We start from the raw sequence: 12,367 nt of genomic DNA, 5'->3' as shown, positions 1-12,367 counted from the left end.
GAGGTCGTGTTCCTGTCATCTGAACACTGACCTTCACTCCTTCACGCGTCATGGTAACATGATGTATTCACACGTTGGCAGCCGCTTGCTTGCTCTCACCTGGACTCTTACATAACTTGACAAAAAATGACAGTAAAAATACTTTTGCTTTTAAACTGACAGATTGTGCAACTGCGTTTTCAAGTCTCGGCAAGCTCTTGGTCAAAGCATGCTGAATTAGTACTCTCCTTCAAAACCACCTGTAAAGCCTCACACACACACACACACACACACACACACACACACACACACACAATCTGCACTACCACTAGGACGTACTAATTACTTTTATACAAAACCAGTGATGCACGGTATTGGATTTTTCCAATATTCAATATGCCGATATTTCCCCAATTCATTTTGGCCAACTTTTGGATGATATGTGCCACCTGGCTGAAGAGACTATGAAGCATGCAATCATAGTTTTTATTAAGTATGATCAAGAAGGAGAATATATATATATATAAAAAAGGTAGAAGTTCGGAAGAGTGCATTAAAACTTTAGTGAACCTGCCAAGTGGGTCGAGCAGTAGAGATTTATTTGAGTTTATTAGACAGACGGTAGAGCTGAACTCTTAACCTCGATTACGATTAATGAACGATTATATATTTTCACTGTTTCTTTTGTTTTGTACTTTTTGTGATATTTTGGCACATGAGTATCTTTAAGGAGTGAAAATAATGATGCTTTAACCTTTGTGTCGTCCTCCCGGGTCAAATTGACGCCATCTGTTTGGACTGTTCTTTCCTTCCTTCCTTCCTACCTTCCTTCCTACCTTCCTTCCTCACTTCCTTTCCTTCCTGCCTCCTTCCTTCTTTCCTTCCTCCCTCCTTCTCTTCCTTCCTTCTTCCCTCCCTCCTCTCTTCCTTCCTCCCTCCCTCCCTCTTCCTTCCTAGACTCGAGGACAACAGGAGTGTTAAGGTGTAATGCTGTGGTTAATATCTAGTTTACTTGATTAGAACTATGTAAAGATCGTGGTTTGGGTTCAAATCATCACTGGAGACAAGTTTTCAAATTCCTTAAAAGATATGCAACCTTTGCTGTCATGGCAACAGTGAACACCACGATTAATTGACATGAGCAAGATTAAGTCGATTAGAGTTTCTAAGTGACGGTTTAGATCATTTTTCGATTAATTGCCCAACCCTAACAGACGGGATTAATGGTTAGGGTCCACACTCTGAAGCAGAAGGTGGAGGTAATGCACCTAATTCACCGGTTCTGCCATTAGAAACCAAAAAGAAGAAGAAGTTTTTGAAAACAGTGCCACACCCTTTGAGCCGAGATGTTTCCTATCTGTGCAGCCGGACACTGTTCCACCCCGATGGTCCCGGAGTTTCCTCCGCAGGCTCTATGTCACTCAGCTACCCCGACAACACTTCTTCCGCTGTTTCTTCCTACTTTAACCTGAATAACAAAGCGGGGGGACTCGGTGCTCCGGTTGGATCCACACGGAGAGCCGGGGCTAGCTGGGAGGCGAGGGGAGCCGAAGCTGAGCTGGTCGCTGTGCTAATGCTCTGCTAGCCTCCCAGCTAGCCCCGACACCACAGAGTTTGTTATTCAGGTTAAAAGTGAGTCTGTCTGTCGGGCAGCTAAGTGAAGTAAAGTCTGCAGAGGAAGCAAAGGGACTGGCAGGGGTGAAACAGTCCACGGAGGGAAAGCACAGCCAGGTGGGAGGAGAGAGGAGAAGGCGGATTACTATAATAAGCCAATATGACTGTTCATAACTGTACAAAACCATAAAGGAAATGCTCAAAGATGACCAAATTATGTACATTTTACTCCATTTACCACCATTATTTGCAACAGGATACAAGATATGCCTGCATGACACAATCACTTTAGGACTGCACAACAGCTTTCACTATTTAACAAACCTACAGTATGAATATAATTTAATTAATCTAGCTTATAAATCACAAATTCATTAAAAATTACTGAAATTAGTCCGACAAAGCCACATAAAGTGTCACTGTCAAACATTTCCAAGTTTAATCCATTATGAAGGCCTCTAATTAGACTTATATTGGACTAAAATAATACACCTTAATATTGGTATGTTGGTGTTGATGTGTTTTAAAGTGTACGTTCAATTTAATTACTGCAATTTAGTGCAATCTTAAATTCCTTTATCGCCTAAAAATAGAAAGATAGTCATGTCATGCTCAGCTGGACCCTGCTATCTTAAAATAATATGAAGAAATCAATCACCAAAGTCACTGGCTATTCATTACAATACACACACACACACACACTTGAGTAAAATGCTTTAAGCACAATTTATTTTAGATTAATTCCTGGTAAATTCCCACCTCTGGTCTGACTCAGCTGAAAATGACTTCTATGTTCTGCATGTACACACACACACACACACACACACACACACACACACACACTGATGGCTGAAAAACATGTTATCTCCTGAGGAACACTGGATCCACTCGGAGCTCTGTGACACAAAAGGCAGCGAACTGTGAATGCTTTCTCATGAATTCATTTCATTTGGAGCACTTGTGTGATTTGATGACAGTATGAGGCGATCCTGTTGCCAAAATGGAACTTATAGTGAGGGGGTGGAGAGGAGAGGAGAGGGGGGGGGGGTTGAAATTGATTAATGCAGCTTCCTCTTAGCTTGACTGCACTGCAATCCTTACCCTCATATCACCAACTTCCATGTATTTTGAATTGAAGGAGAAAAACACACACACACACACACATATATAACATCCTGCAATGCTTAGCACAATCTAAGCCTGATGTGCACTGGAGGTAAATTATTGATATGCTTTGTGCAAGCGTGCCCCGAGCTTTGTTTGAAATCAGTGGAGCCATTTCCATGAAGGTAAAGCAGCACTGCCCGCTGTCCAAAGAACAACACAGCAGCCTCGTTTAGTTCTCCAATGCTTTCAAAAAAAAAAAAAAAAAAAAAAAAGACTGTTTAACTCACTTGACGCATGAGGGGGGGGGGTATAGAGAGACACGCACTGTGCGCCCATTTTTAATGGATGAAACGCTGTAATGGATTAAGCCTCCTGGATAATCCACAATGTGACAAACGTCGACATCTGCCTCCCATGTCATTCTCTCCAATAAGAGGCGAGAACTCCCGCATATGAAATAGGTTTATATTATTATCACGAAGAGACGCTTTGGCACTAAGTTTCTAATCGGAACTGACTTGATATAAAAATGTTGGATATATAAAAAAAAACAAGAGATGGGAAGGAAAAAAGCAAAAGGTGGTTCAATTCAGCACAAAGCCCAGAGTTTAACCAGTTATATAATTGTGTAACCCTATTTGAACGCGTTTCCAGTTTAAAGCATGTGCGTGTTTGTTACAGGAGGGTTTGCATTGCCCCGACTATTATTGTTATTATTTCACTCCCATCTTCATCCTTGCGTAAAGATTAATAAACCACGGAGCGAATCCAAATGTGCATATCCACAGTTCCTCACGATTAAACACAGACTGACATGTAGGAAAACACACTTTATCCCATCTCAGTCTGATAAATCAACGTGTGTGTATGTGTGTCTCTCTCTCTCTCTCTCTATGTGTGCCTGTTCCGCAGCCCGCCAACTCACGCATATCACTCCTCAGCATCACCAGTCGCCTTAAGAGGCAATAAAGTCGTTTTTTTTTCACCCTTCACCAGCTTAATCTGTAACCCCATCCTCTTCTTCTTGAGAGCATATCTGACTCATATTTACAACATCCGAAAGAAAGCTTTGATGTTTCCACGCATGATGCTGCTAGCCCCTCGCTTTGCAAAATCCAGTCCCGAGATGACGCGAGAACAGCCCCGAGGTCTCATTGGAAAAACAGCTAAATTAATCTTCTATTGTTTATTAGGAAACGCGGGAACGTATTAGGATGTAATTAAAGACACGATAAGGGACAATGGGAAGTGGGTTTCAATTCGGCGTGCATTCAAAAACACTGGAGTGCACTTATTTTGTTTAAATGTCCACTTTTATAAAAGATTACCCCGTTTCTTGTAATAGCCTCGTATCGAAAACCAGCGGGATGGTCGATAGTCAATGAATCCTTTAAAAAAGTGAGATTAAATGGTTACCAGAGCTGTTTAGTGACTTATCAAAGCGCCGAATTGACTAAAACAACTATATTATTACTAACACATCTTAAAATATGTTGTGCTTGGTATAAATCTCTGTCTGTGCAACGAGATGTAAAATTAGCTGAGTCTTAAATGGAGTTTTTTCTGCAGCGGTCCCTCAACGCACCGCTGTTCCCTCTCTGTGATTTACAACCAGTCCAAGCTTCCGATCTGAGCAACATGCCACAAAAGTAACCACGCAAAAAACAAACACTGATTTCAAGCATGCCAAATGTATCTCTCTGTGCGTCCTGAGCAACAAAAACACCACGCTGAGTGTGGTTTTCCCTCCCATACACACACACAGACACACACACTCACACACACACTACAACAGATTTGGCTACATATAAGAGTTGCCAGCTGTGTAGAAGCAAAGCGATTAATAACTGAGCTGAGCGAAGTGATGTATTCCTCTGCAATCGTCTCTGTAATGCATGTTTGTAGACTCTCCATGACACACGCGCACACACACATACATACATCAGCTGTTTCTTGTCTATATTTCAACTTTTTTTTTGCTCCAACATCATCATCATCTCAACACACACATCCTCAAATGCTCCGCCACGCATGTTTCAAACATTGTCCATTAGAAGAAGAAGAAGAAGAAGAAAAAGAAGAAAAACACTCTCCTCCATCGACATCCACGGAAATCTTTTTAAAAGGAAAGTGTGTAGTCCGGGTTTATGAAAAAAAGAAAAAGTCCTACCTTTATGAAGAGCCGCTTGAAACATGAATAAAAAGAGCACAGTCGCGAGAGAGCCGCTGCCAGTGTTCGCCATGTTGGACACCTGCTTCAGTATGGCAGAGAGAGAGAAGCAGCTTCACCTATAGCTACAACGGGACTCAGTTAATGAGATGCGAGAAAGGGAGGGTACTATTTACCCCCATGTTCATTTAAATGGCAGGTTTTTTTTTTGATGGATTGCATTGGATGTAATGGATGTAGTGTGTTTTATATATATGACAACTCTTTGGATTTAACTTAGAATGAAGAAATAAAAGAAACATAAAAATAAAAAATTGTATTAGTGCTTTTTTAATGCTGTGATGCTGCTGTAGGGGTGGCAGAGAGTTGTGTGTCTGTGTGTGTGTGTGTGTGTGTGTGTGTGTGTGTGTGGTATTTTAATATGCCATATCTTTATAATGGGTTTGACATATTTTGGTATTTGGGGGAATCGTCCTTTATCCAAAAGCTGCACATATTCCCATTTGTTGATTCACCCACTTGTATTAATTCATATCTACTTTATTTATTTGCTTATATTTACTCAGTTTATGCTCATATTTTATATTTAAATGATTTCACCGCTTTAAATTCAACTCAATATTTTTTTTTTTTAGAGTGTAAAAATGTTTCACTATAGAAAAATTGAGTATATCATACTTTTTTAGTTTTCCAAGGGTGAAGCCCTGGTGGGGAAAAAAAAAAAAAGTTGGACATTAATTTCTTAGACAGACTCTGAAATAAGTCAGTTACCCAGTGAAAAGCTGGTGAGCCCAGTGGGAACTGGTCCGGTGCCAGTGTCTCCTGCTGACAGAAGATCAATATTTTTGCCACCTTTTTCTCTTGGTTGTCTGCCCCCCAGAAGTGCCCACACCTATCAAGCAGTGCATTAAAAAGTCAAAATGTGTCCCTGTGCTGCCTTGAATTATATATACAGTACTGTGCAGTAAGTCTCCTTCCATCCTTCCATCCTTCCATCTTTCCTTCCTTCCTTCCTTCCTTCCTTCCTTGACTCGAGGACAACAGGAGTGTTAATACTGCATACACATTTCCTGTATTTTCTCGTGATATTCCTTCCCTCCTTCCGTCTTCACTTCCTTCCTCTTTTCCCTCTTTCTTCCTCCCTTCCATCATTCCTTCCTTCCTTCCTTCCTTCCATCCTTCCTTCCCTCCTTCCCTCCTTCCTTCCTCCCTTCCTTCCTTAACTGGAGGACAACAGGAGGGTTAATACTGCATTTCCTGGTTATATTCTAATAAAGAGACAGAGATGATAAATAGTGATATATGGTCATTATAGCATTGTTAATGGTGGCCTAAGACTGTTGCACAGTACTGTATATATCCAAACACTTTGTTAAACACAAGGAAGAACCTATAGCACCAAAAGCTTTACAGGCTCTTAAAAGTTCAGGTTATGGGAAGCTCCAGATTGTGGGTCATTAAGTTCCCCCCATAGTGGAAAAGTGGCATTTAGTCTGTTGTTTTTATATCTTGTAAAAAGAAATGCATTATGAAACATAATGGAGTTCCCCAGCTGTGATAATGACTTCTATCACTTATGATGAGGAAAAATTCAAAGAGAGACACACACAGAGTTTCTCATGTTGGATATACGCTGGCCAGAAGTATTTTCAGCCATATTGGCTCAAAATACAGACAGTGGTAAATGATTCTCTTCATACTGAGACTCATATTAAACAGGAGATGTTTTTCACACCATATATTTTAACATGCATCAACCCTGTCTGTTTTTACTGTTCCTTCTCTTCCTTTCCTCCTCCCTACCTTCCTTCTTTCCTTTCCTCCTTCCTCCCTTCCTCCTTTCTTCCTTCCTTCCTTCCTTCCATCTTTCTTTCCTTCCTCCTTTCCTTCTTTCTTCCACCCTTCCACCATTCCTTCCCTCCTTCCGTCTTTCCATCTTTCCTTCATCCCTTCCTCCCTTCCTTCCTTCCTTCCTTCCTCCCTTCTTCCGTCTTTCCATCTTTCCCGTCCTTCCTCCTTGCCTTCTTTCTTCCTTCCTTCTTTCCATCATTCTTTCCTTCCATCCTTCTGTCCTTCCTTCCTTCCCTTCCTTCCTTCTGTCTTTCCATCTTTCCTTCCTTCCTCCTTTCCTTCTTTCTTCCTCCCTTCCATTATTCCTTCCTTCCTTCCATCCTTCCACCTTTCCTTCCATCCTTCCATCTTTCCTTCCTTCCTTCCTCCCGTCCCTTCCTTCCATCATTCTTTCCTTCCATCTTTCCTTCCTTCCTTCCTCCTCCCTTCCTTCCTTGACTCGAGGACAACAGGAGGGTTAATATTATTACTAACTATTTTCCTTTTCCTGTTGAGACAAAGCAAACATATCTGCAGTGAAAAAGGTTTATTAAGGCAGGTAACGCATATTAAGACACAGCACCAGTGCTCCAAAAAATACTTGAGGGTTGAAATCTTTAGAGGTAAGTAATCCATTGATTTTTAATATTTTATATAGAGTCACAGATTAATTGACTACACTATAACTGATTGTCTCTGCTTTTATTTATGAGACAAATATATCTACTAAATAAAGCAGCCTCCAGCCAGAAGAGGTTTTACTCTACTAACCTGGCCACAATTCAGACATCCAAACCTGCTTAAATTTAAGTTGTATTAAAATGTTATGTTGATACTATATTTGTTTACTTGTGTGTGTGTGTGTGTGTGTGTGTGTGTGTGTGTGTGTGTGTTATAGACATAAATAAGAATTGAAAGTAGAGTGACGGGTAAATGAAAAAGACTTAAATCTAAGCTCAGCTCTGGTACTGTATATTACTAGCATCCAATCCACCTGTCAATCTCATGTTCTCATCTCACCTGGAGATACTCCTCCTCGACACAGATGCAATCCTAAAGCCACCACGTCAGACGGTATTCTCCCCCCTCAGCTGCTCGTAGATACGCTTGTCCATGACAATCACAAACCGAGTCGTAACCAGACACAATCTTGGCCCCGTGCCAGATGGCTCGTTGGACTGAAATTTTAAATTGGGAAATTTAAGTACTTGTATTTTTTTTCATTCATGCTGTGGCTTGCCTCTAAAAGTCCAGGTCCATTTTGCCCATTATCACACCTGCTTTCAAGTATTTCATCGAGTCTCCTGACAGTTATGGACACTTACACAAGCAACTACTGCAGATGAGTTACAGAATGAATGTTGTTTTTTTTCCCGCGCTACTAACTAAATGCATTTTATAGTAACTATAATAACTCATAAGACAAGTTACAGAAACATAGTGTATTGCTTGAGAGCCATGTATGGTACTTTTTTAACCTTTGTGTCGTCCTCCCGGGTCAAATCGACCCGTCTGTTTTGACTATTCCTTCCTTCCTTCCTTCCCTCCTTTCCTTTCTTGTTTCTCCCTTCCTCCCTTTTGTTCCTTCTTTCTCCCTTCCTTCCTTCCCCCTTCCTTCCTCCCTCCTTTCTTTACTCTCTTCTTCCTTCCTTCCTCCCTCCTTTCCTTCCTTCTTCCTCCTTCCTTCCTTCCTTCCTCCTTTCCTTCTTTCTTCCTCCCTTCCCTCCCTCCTTCCTCCCTCTTTTCTTTCACTCTCTTCTTCCTTCCTTCCTCCCTCCTTTCATTCCTTCTGCCTCTCTTCCTTTCTTCCCTCCTTCCTTCCTCCCTCCTTTCCTTCCTTCTTCCTCCCTTCCTTCCTCCCTCCCTCCTTCCCTCCTTCCTTCCTCCCTCCTTTCTTTCCTCTCTTCTTCCTTCTTTCCTTCCTCCCTCCTTTCCTTCCTTCTTCCTCCCTTCCTTCCTTCCTCCCTTCCTTCCTTGACTCAAAGACAACAGGAGGGTTAAACAACAACAGTACTATTACACACTTTAAACCCCGCCCTTCCTACTTCAGTACCCAAAATAAAGCACCCTAGTGATCCAAGTGATGAGTTGACAGATGAAATGTTATTATCCACCTTATGCCAGAACATACAAGCCTATCATGAACAATTCATAACAAGTATAGTTACAAAACAGCAGTGAGGTTCAGATGTGAGCGTGAAGCAGCATGCCAGTGGCCCCATCTTAACCCGCCACCTGATTAGACATGCACCCAGTCCTTATGTTCAGACTTGTAAGTGGTGGGTCTAAAAAGCTATTGCCCCCAACTATGCCTCTTTCATTCTTATGGGAGGGGGTAGGCAACCCCCCTCGACCATTAAGGTGACAGTACTTGTAGTAACTAACCTCATGGGGTCTTGTTGTTAATTAACCCTCACTCCCCGCCTGTATGAAAGGATGGTGAGCCTTTAGTAACGAGACCTTAAGAGCTTGGTTTGGTTGTTAAATGATCCTCTTTTGTTTGGTCAGAGAGTGAGGGTGATGTTTTAGATCAGGGGTGTCAAACATGCGGCCCGCAGGCCAGATACGGCCCGCTGAGGGGTGCAATCCGGCCTACTTGCCATCCAGTGCTCTTTTCCTTCCTTCCTTCCTTTCTTCCTTCTGTCCTTCCTTCCATCTGTCCTTCCTTTGTTTCTTCCTTCTGTCTTTCCTTCCATCTATCCTTCCTTCCTTTTTTCCCTCTGTCCTTCCTTCCATCTGTCCTTCCTTCCATTCTTCCTTTATCTCTTCCTTCCTTCTCTCTGTCCTCCACTATCTCTCTTTCCTACAATTCTTCCCTCATTCCTTCCTTTCCTCCTACTGTCCTTCCTTCCATTCTTCCTTCTGTCCTTCCTTCCTTTCTTCCTTCTGTCCTTCCTTCCATTTTTCCTTCTGTCTGTCCTTCACTATCTCTCTTTCCTACCTTTCTTCCCTCCTTCCTTTTGCCTGTCTTTCCTTCCTTCCCTTCTTATTTCCTCCCTTTCTTCTTTCTTTCCATCTTTTTAATGATCCGATGATGAGTTGTGTTGATATTGAGTGTAAATCAACCCCAAATCCCTTTACCTCTATGTTAAAATGTGTACATTAAAATATCTACTACATCATCATCGACAGCAACATGTGGTTTAGTGCAGTTGAATATTACCTCATAATTTGAATTACATGGATTACATGGGGGGGGTCATCATTTCCAGTAAGACATGCGTGACAAAACATAAGGGATTCAAGTTTGTTAGCAGCCATTCAAGCAACTATCATGCATTCAGAAATCCCCTGTCTTTGGTAGGTGTTCATCTCCCATTCCTTTCTTAATGTGGACCTAATACCAGTAACCTTGAGCTAACACTTAAAGAACACATAAAGACTTGATTACTAAAGGGACAAATACCTGATTCAATTTGTTTTTAATCAAATAAGGAAACTGGGAGATGTGGGTGAAGAGAAAAAATAGTGTTTAAAAATTCTGTCATTACAAAACTATCTTAACCCTCCTGTTGTCCTCGAGTCAAGGAAGGAAGGGAGGAAGAAGGAAGGAAGGAAAGATGGAAGGAAGGGTGGAAGGGAGGAAGAAGGAAGGAAGGGAGGAAAGGAGAGGAAGGAAGGAAGGGAGGAATGAAGGAAACAAGGGTGGAAGGGAGTAAGAAGGAAGGAAGGGAGGAAGGAAGGGAGGAAAGGAGAGGAAGGAAGGAAAGAAGGACAGAGGAAGGGAAGAAGGAACGAAAGGAAGGATGGAAGGAAGGATGGAAGGAAGGAAGGAAGGAAGGAAGGGAGAAGGGAAGGATAGAAGGAAGGAAGGAAGGAAAGAAGGAAGGAAGGACAGAGGAAAGAAGTAAGAAAAGGAGGAAGGAAGAAGGAAGGAAGGACAGAGGAAAGAAGGAAGGGAGGAAGGAAAGGAAGGAAAGGAAAGAAGGAAGGAAGGAAGGAAGGAACAGTCAAAACATACGGGGTCAATGTGACCCGGGAGAACAACAGGAAGGTTACAATATAATTAAAATCTCTGAAGCTCCACTAAGGTGTGTCTAAGGGTGCTAGCATATACTCACCACAAGCGCATTCACCACAACCTAAACACACACACACACACACACACACACACACGCACACACAGAGAGAGAGAGAGAGAGAGAGAGAGAGAGAGAGAGAGAGAGAGAGCTAACAAGTGAAGCGCTCATGCATCCCAGTGCTTTTAACATTAGCCTCCCAGCGTGACGAGGCTCCCCCAGCAGACTGGCACTCAGCTCCACTAAATTAAAGAAAATCAAAAAGAAACCACACACACAAGGTTACCAAACAAAAAAACCACAATACCTGGCAGTTCCACCACACTCTTAAAAATACGGCAAATACTTCTAACAACAAAACCAAGCGAAACAGCAACAGGTGGAGACTGACAAAAGAGGCACATCGTTAGTCTAGTCCTCTACCTGCATGCACAATGAAATCAATTCAAAAGTTGTCCAGGGTCTGCTTACCAACGAGGTATGAAAAGGTTTATAACTAATAAGACTCACAGGGAACACTGAGAAGCTGAAACAATAATCACAGTTACCCATCTAACACAAGGTAGCTTCTCTCAGCCTACGTACATCCGAGCAGGAACAAGAAGAAGGAACGAATCTAGCATCCCTGACCCTGACTGATAGGAAGTGAGGGGCTAATAAACAGACAAGGGCTGCGTTCAAGAGCAGTTAGGGAATGTATTCTTTAGTCCTCCCTGCCACATTAACAAAGTTGCAAAGTGCTTTGCAATTAAAAAGCAAACAAAAGGGACCTCTATAGTTTCATAATTGTCCCTGTTGGCACCCAGCCATGTGGCCTTAAGCAGCTACCCTAATTTGCATCAGTTTTAGGCCGTCTATGCTGACAAGACTGCTATTGTTTTAAAAAGGTATAGGGTTAATTTCATTTTTATATATGCTGGAGTTCAGACTTAGCCTGGACTGATTGGTCCCAAAAGGAATTGAAAGATCAAAACAAGCTGACATACTGTACTGACTGGCCCAAATGGGAATTCATCATCATTCATGTACTGTAGGATGAAGCTTAATGATGCTTTGTTTTATTATGTTATCTTAACATGATGTGTATGTAGGTTCAGAAGCATACTGAATCTATGAATATGTTTAAAATACATTCAGGCTAATAACGTATTAGCCCTGATGTGTTTAAACATAAATGACTTAGAGTATAATGTGTATTAAGCATTATTATACATTCTTTTAAACTATATATTTATGTTCTCATATTTTATTCATGTTTAACCCTTGGTATATGCATTACTATTGCTTCTTATGGATGGATCTTGGAAAGGATGATGAAAGGTTTATTTTGCTCCTTTTTTTTTTAGCCATGTTTAAATGTATAGCTCTAAGTATAGTTATTTTAATTGGTCAGCCAATCAGTCTAAGTCATTTTCATTTAAGGGCCACATACCTCCCAATTTAATCTCACATGGGCCGGATGAAAGGAAGGAAGGAAGGAAGGAAGGAAGGAAAGATGGAAGGAAGAAAGGGAGGAAGGACAGATAGAAAGAAGGAAAAAAGGGAGGAAGGACAGATAGAAGGAAGAAAGGAAGGAAAAGAAGGAGGAGAAGGAAGAGTAGACAGGAATGAAAGACGGAAGGAATAAAGGAAGGAAGGAAGGATGGAA

The 12,367-nt window shown here is 41.6% G+C and overlaps 1 protein-coding gene across 1 annotated transcript in view; it reads right to left on the bottom strand.

Annotated features, from left to right (window-relative positions):
- Window positions 1–4,909, bottom strand: part of cadm1a (cell adhesion molecule 1a) — a 450,697-nt gene extending 445,788 nt beyond the window's left edge. Inside the window, exon 1 of the mRNA XM_053331275.1 lies at window positions 4,871–4,909. Within this exon, the coding sequence (XP_053187250.1) occupies window positions 4,871–4,895 (25 nt within the window). The 5' untranslated portion in view covers window positions 4,896–4,909. The remainder of the gene's footprint in view (window positions 1–4,870) is intronic.
- Between the last annotated feature and the right edge of the window lie 7,458 nt (window positions 4,910–12,367).

The sequence above is a fragment of the Scomber japonicus genome, chromosome 13 (assembly GCF_027409825.1).
Source record: "Scomber japonicus isolate fScoJap1 chromosome 13, fScoJap1.pri, whole genome shotgun sequence".
Classification (NCBI taxonomy): Eukaryota; Metazoa; Chordata; class Actinopteri; order Scombriformes; family Scombridae; genus Scomber; species Scomber japonicus.
Note: the sequence above shows the minus strand (reverse complement) of the source record. Positions and strands in the feature narration are given on the sequence as shown.